General features: G+C 53.4%; 1 protein-coding gene across 2 annotated transcripts in view; it reads right to left on the reverse strand.

Annotated features, from left to right (window-relative positions):
- Window positions 1–6478, reverse strand: part of RORA (RAR related orphan receptor A) — a gene marked incomplete at both ends in the record, with an annotated part of 346183 nt that extends 339705 nt beyond the window's left edge. The window contains one exon of one of the 2 annotated variants that reach the window (XM_079540699.1): window positions 6310–6478. In XM_079540699.1, the coding sequence (XP_079396825.1) occupies window positions 6310–6478 (169 nt within the window). Of the gene's footprint in view, window positions 1–6273 lie in introns of both variants that reach the window. The other variant, XM_079540698.1, reaches the window with a different exon arrangement.
- Window positions 6479–6961: the final 483 nt, after the last annotated feature.

Genomic DNA, 6961 nt, shown 5'->3' on the forward strand with positions numbered 1-6961 from the left:
TGCAGTCAGTTGCGATTACTGGAACATTTATGCACATTTGGTTGATCGTGAGTTTTAACGTTTCTTCCTTTGCATCTTTACAGACCTTCTTTTTACATTCTGTTTTTCAAGACCGTATGGGAAGCAAAATTGAAGACAACTGGAAGAGAGCCCCACGTTTTCCCAAAGTAAGGACAGTGGCACACATCCTTCCCCTAAGTGCCAACAGAACCTCCACAGGCAATGTAAAAACTGCTGTTAATATCAGTACACATCACAGAATGCTTTTGGGAGGAAGAGTCGCACAGAAATCTGCTTCACAAAGGAAGACCTCTGACAACACAGTCCTCTCGTCTGTTCTGTAACATTTCCCCCACCGGCACACAGCCAAACAGTTCACATACACAGAAATACCCAAAGAGAACACCGATAATACTGCAACTGGTGATCATAATAGGTTAAGCAGCAGGATCTTCGATTATCTCACCGCTGCAGGTACAATTTTCGGGAAGATATTTTAAACCAATTTCTTGACCATACACAGTCCCTGAAAATATCTAGTAATTTTCTACAGGAATAGCGCTGTTTGACCCAATTCCAATGTAGATAATTATATTATCTGTACCTAAAATCCCTCTGAGTGTTTCAATCAGGTATGGTATTCTTCACTTTCTGTTCTGATCTGCTTAGCATGGCTGAGCACCATTAAGCAGCTGTCAGATTCCACACTAGAAGTGGCTGGATTTCAGTAATAAGCAAAATGGTTCCCGATAGAGTTTAAAACACCTGGGGATCTTTCCAAATGAATGGTGCAATGAGGCTAAACTATAAGATTAAACTGCCGTAAAATAAGCCCCACAATTTCTTCATAAAAGTACACACCCTAATACCTTCAGTCTCTGAAGAGCTCAGTCGCTGCTGAACATATAACATGCCCAGATGAGCCCTCAGATAAGAGTTTGAGAAATAATTCATAACCTGCACGTTCAAGAAATTATACAACTGCCTCCTCCTAACATGCAGCTCAGGCTATTCTTGTGTTTCTATCAGCAGAGACCATCTACAACAGACAGGCTGAAGATCTAAGCCATGAGTGAGAGAACAGAGCTCGGTACGCCAGTCCAGCTACCAAAAACAGTACCAGCCTCTTTCTCATTTTCAGTCCAAGGAGATTTTATAACAGTATTTAAAGAAATGAGAGAACAGGTCACAGGTGCATTTAGTTAGAAGAAGCCTTCTAATCACTTGAACAGCAAAGCTGTAGAAAAACTTTCTGTCAGAACAGGGCAGCCAGAAAAGCTAACAGCCTTTAAACTGAATTTCAATCAGTTTGTGATGCAAATTGTGCAACGGATGTAGTGACAGCACAAGGACTCAGGCTCAGTGCTCCAGTGCTCCATAAGGATCAGCGCGGTACGGAGGCACAAATCATCTGCCAGCAGCGGACACGCACTTTTGAATCTTAAAACATACAACTCTGTATATTACTCTTCCACAAGTGATTAATAAGGGTACAAGCAGTGCCTTTGCAAGAGAGGACACATGAAATAGCTGGGGAAAAAAAAAAAAAAAAGAATAACTAAAAGAATACAGGACAGCAGAACTCCCCGTATGAAGCATTAGAAGCTTCCCCCACCTAAAGGCCTCTCTGACTTCACACCTGTATTAACTTTTACTTCTACCAAAGCCGGAGAAATTCACAAAAAATGACAGAATGTCCCCAGTGAGCCCAGGCTGGGTGTAAGTGCACTGTGACAGACTCGGCACCACCTGAGCAGCCATCAGCTTCCTGCACACATCCTGCCCTGCAGATTGGAGATAGCAGGAACTGGGGTGGGTGAGTGGATGTCAAGAGGATGTGGAGCCCAAGGTCCAGGATGGACATCTGGCCGTGGCACAACTGCCTGCAACACACAAAGCAAGGGCCCAAGGCCAAGCCCCCACTCTGAGCCTGACGCTCTCCTTCCCAGCCTTACCCAGCCGCCTGGCACCAGCCTCCAACTGCAGGCCCTTTTACTGCGGGCTCAGAAGCCAGGAAGCACTGTCTGTATGCAACCCTGAGGCTACAGAGCACCCAGACTTGCCACTACATTTAGATATATCCCCGTTTTGTTTTTTTTTTTCTTAACACCTGCTCTTCTACAATGGCCTGAAAAGTCATTCTTCAACCACGTTTCAGCAGAGAATGGATCACCTGCGTGTGAATTAATTTCAAGGGAGATATAGATAGCAGAGTAATTTAGAACTAGCTTTTCTCTCTCCTTTCTTTTTCGCTGGGATAGCTCTCAGATTAAATCCACTGAGATCAATTGAGACATTCCAGATTTTTCCCAGTATGCATTTTTGTAGCTTAGAAAACAAACACTAGAAAAACCAGACAACCTCCCAAAGCTGAAATTGCCCTTTCCATTCAAATGCAGTGCTGTACCCAAACTGAAACTGTCACACAGCCCGTTAATCTCCATTACAAAACACATTCTTTATTTAGTAAAATTACAGCACTTAGTTGAATGATAACAGTATTTACATACTGGTTTATGAGCTCCTGAGATATTTTTCAAGCAAATAAAATAAGAGAATAGGTTACGGTTTATTGAAATAGGAGCTGCACTGTTCCTAGGAGAACAGCATACTGCTGCTATTATCACTCCTGTGTTACAAGCATTAAAACAGGGCTGTCCTTTAAAGGGTTCCTTGTGCCTATCACACACCAAACCAAACTAAGCCAGTAGTGTGGAACAGCCCTTGGTCATAACAAAGGCAGCTCTCAGCATCTACACAACAGATCCAAATTCGCAAAAATTCAGAGGCCTCCCAAAACAACACGTCAACATTTGGTACAACTTTACTCTGCGGAGCAGTCTGAACCCAGGGAAAACGGGAAGATTAGAAGAAAAGAACAAAACAAACCTACTGATGCTTTAATGCTGTCACATTCCTACTTGTGGAACAGCACCCAACTAAAATTAAACACAGAAATCACCACCATCACCCAATTATTGGAAGAAAAAGGATTAGGCTGATGAGGTGACATACTACATTCTGAAGACTTCTGGAAAATAATCAACAGCAACTCAACAGCATGATAATGTGAATGAGGACCACAAGCACCTACACAGCAGCAGTTTCCTGTTAGTAAATACCAGGCCTCGTGACAATACCTAAACACAGCATCTTCTACTGATCTGAATGCTATCTTCAGAGGTTTTTTTTTTCCCAGTAAAACATCCTCTTGTCTGACTGAGAACAAGGTCGCCAAAACCAAAGCACTTTTATCAGATTAGAAAGCTTTTACATACTTCTCATTTTTTATGAGACAATCGTTTTCTATTAAAACATAGCTTATTCAATTATGCCTACTTTTAAGTAGACGGGTAGAACATCAGGCCTTACGCCTGGGAAGGGCTGCACAGCCACCAGGGCCCGCAGAGGACAACACACAGCACTCAGCCTCGGGCCGGGGCCACAGCCGCTGAGCCAAGCATTGCCTCTGCTCATCATGGGGAGCTACAGAGCCTGTGGGAACGCGAGCACAGGCTGACATCAAACCTGCTGCACACTAACTGCTCTTAGGAAACCTTTGCAGACAGTGGTAACACTAACCACATCCCTTAGAGGAGAAAACAGGCTTTTCCAATAGTTTCCTGCTTTTTTGTCACCTTTCCAACAATGTTTCAATAGCAGACCGAAGTACTTTGTCTGCAGCATACCAGCATACACACACACCTGTATCCCAAACAAACTTGGTAATAATGCTCAGTTTGAAAGCTGATAACTCCTGGATTTATGTTTTCAGTTCAGCGTTGCACACAGTGACACAAAGAACATAACCTCAGTAAAACAATCAGGCACAGGAGGAACTGGCATTCCTGTATGCACACCAGGAAGCCGGGTACTTTGAAACACTAGTGTGAAGGTAACCACGGCTGCATTTAAGAATTAGCCTACAGCAAAATGTCCCCGCTTGCTCTTCACCAATAGCTTTCTTCACTGTTTTCCCTCCTTTCAGATAAGCTGGCTGTCACAAATTTTGAAGTATCAGAGCAGCTTTGCAGCAGACGCAATCAGGAAAAAAAAGAAGGGGCATAAACCAAACATTTCTACTGTTTCGAAGGGTTTGCTGAGTCTGATAAGGATTCATGCAGACGGACAGCTGTGTGCACGTGGAGCTGTACTGACAGCACCACTCCTCCCTGCGTGCCGCCCCAGAGCCCAGTGCTGCTGGTTTGGATCACGCTGCAGAACCGTGGCCCAAGCAGGAAAATTCCTGCACTCATGCACAGTTGAACACACAAACTTACAGGCAGCTGCTCTAAAAATACATTCACCTGTACCAGGTACACAGTAAGGTCATGCTGCTGCAGTAAGAAATCCAGAGCCATGTGAAAGAAGCAAGAAGAAAAATCTGATTTCAATAATAACAATAATTATAACATGATTTGGCCAAAGTCTGCAGGGACCACCTTGCATCACCACTGAGTACCAATTTCAAGGAGACTAAAATACAACCACCATGACGTTTTCCTGCCCAGATTTGTACCTTCGTGTTTTCAGTACCACAGTCGCCTGCTGTGCAGTGTGTAGCTCAATTTATTTCCAATACTGTAATTTCTGCAACATTAGCACAGAACGCCAGCTCCAATATTCTTACTGTTTGCACTCGAGGAGTAGACTCGCATTTTCCGCCAACTCCATTACGTCATCCGAAAAACCCAAACATTTCTTTTTCCTCTTTCCCCCACCCCCACCCCGGCGTCCCCGTCCCGCAGCCCCGCACACCGCCGGGAACCGAGCGCGCGGCGCGCCATCTCCGCCGCCGACCTTCGCGCTGCAGCCGCGCGTTACATAACCGGCGCCGCTCTCGTGCGGCCGTGCCCGGGCGGCTCGGCGCGGGGCGGAGCGCTCCGGAGCGGGGCGCGGAGCGGGGCCCCGTCCCGCAGCGGGGACATGTGGGTCAGCGGGTCAGAAGCGCCGCGACCTCGCGGCTCCGCACCGCGGTCGCGGCCGCCCCGGCGCCGTCCCGCGCGCTCCCGGCGGCAGCGCCGACCGAGCGTTACATAATTGATGGACGCCCCGCGGCGCCCTCCGCCAGCGCCGGGCCGGGCCGGGCCCCGCCGCCCCGCCGCACCATCTGCCCGCGCCCGCCCGTTGTGTAACGGCCGCCGGCCCCGCGAGCGCCCGGAGAACTCCCCGCCGGAGAGAGGCCGTTTCTCCGGTGTTTCTCATTAACCCCGTTACATAAGGCGCTCGCGCGCCACATCCTCTCTCTCGAGCGCTAAATATACCGCGCCGCGGGCGCCCCGCACGCCTGGCCCGGCCCCGCCCGCGGCGCCACCGCCCCCCGCCGCCCCGCACCGCGCGGGGTCCCCGAGCGGGAGCTGCCCGCGGAGGGGGCGTGGCCGAGCGGAGAAAAATACTGTAAAACACACGGCGGCACATGGTCAGCCATGTTCCGGCCCGCACCGCGCGCCCCGCCGCCGAGGACGGCCCCGCTCCCGGCGCCCCGCACCTCCCGGCGCCCCGCACGGCGGCCGCGGGCGTAGTCGCGCGCCTTTATTTAATCCGTCGCCCTCCGCCCCCCGGAGCGCTCCCCCTCCGGCGGGGGCAATGCCCCTCCCCGCGCGGTGCGAGCGGCCCGGGGCCGGGCGGGGAGGGGCTCCCGGGGGCTCCGCTCGAGGAGCGGCGGCGGCGGCGAAGCCCCCTCCGAAGTTGCGCGCCTCCGCGGAACAACGGCGGCCGCGAGAGCGCCCGCCCCGCGAGGAGCCGGCTGTACGGCGATGAATCGAGGGAAAACGGCACGCAGAGGGCGAGCGGGTCCTCCCCACACCGCCGAGCTCCCTTTAACCGCAGATCCCCCATCCGCGACCCGGCGAAGCGCACCGGCTGGGAAACTGTCAAACAGAGACGCGCCGGGAGGGGGGCGGGGGGCAGGAAGGACGCTGCAGCTTTAAAAGTTTGTTCCCTTGCATCCCCACACTCGGGCTGTTGCTTTATATATTTATAAATTATGTAATTTCGGGAGCGCGGTGCCCATCCGGACCCCGCGGGCAGCGAACGGGAGCGCGAGGGGACCGCCGAGCCCCGAGCCCCGCTCGGTATTCCGTCGCCTCCGTCCCTCCTCCCGCCGCAATTAAAAGAAGCGATAAAAGTTTGAGAGGTTTGGCAGGGGGTTGGAGCGCGCCGCGTTTGCGTGCGCGGCTGCCACGAGCGCCGGCGGCACCCCGGGGGATGAAATCGCCGCATTTCACCCTTCTCTTGCCCCCCTCTTCCTATTCCCACCCACCCCGATCCCACTCCCCCGGCCCCCTCCCCCCTCCCCAAGTCTCCTACCTCTGCCGCCGCCGCTGGAGTAGCTCTGCCTGCGGACCGGAGCCGGCGCATCGCCTTTCCGGGCGGGCTCCAGGTTCACCGGGGCGTCCCTGGCGCCGGCGGCCGCCTCGGAGCCGCTGCTGCCCGGCTCGCTGGCTGCTGGATCGGGGGCTGCCGGAGCGGACTCCATGTTTTTCCCAATGTAGATCGCTTGGAGATGGCGAGCTCCTACACTCCCTCTATCTTCTGTTTCCAGCGCAACTCTATGGTAGAAAAGCAGAAGGGAGAGAGCGAGCGCGATCCAGATGGGATGCGAGCTTGCCTGGCTGTGACCACAAGCAGCGCTAGCGAGAGCCGCGCACCCCCGCCCCCGCACCCCCCGCGCTCTCCGCGCCCCGCCGCCAGCCGTGCGCCCCGCCGCCCTCCGCCATGGCCCCGAGCCGCGGGCACGGCCCCGGGCACCGGGCGGGTATCCGGGGAGGTTGGGCCGCCCCGGCCCTGCCGAGCCCCGCGCCGGGCCCCGGGGAGGCGAGGCGCGGCCGCGGGAAGCGGTCGGCCTCCTCCCGAACCCGGACCCTCGGCTCGGTCAGCCCGTCCGGGGAGGTCGCGGCTCCGGCCTCACCCCGGCAGGAAGAGCCTCGAAACACGGCCCCCTCCTTCCCTGGTGTTTCAG

Source organism: Tetrao urogallus, assembly GCF_951394365.1.
Source record: "Tetrao urogallus genome assembly, chromosome: 11".
Taxonomy (NCBI): domain Eukaryota; kingdom Metazoa; phylum Chordata; class Aves; order Galliformes; family Phasianidae; genus Tetrao; species Tetrao urogallus.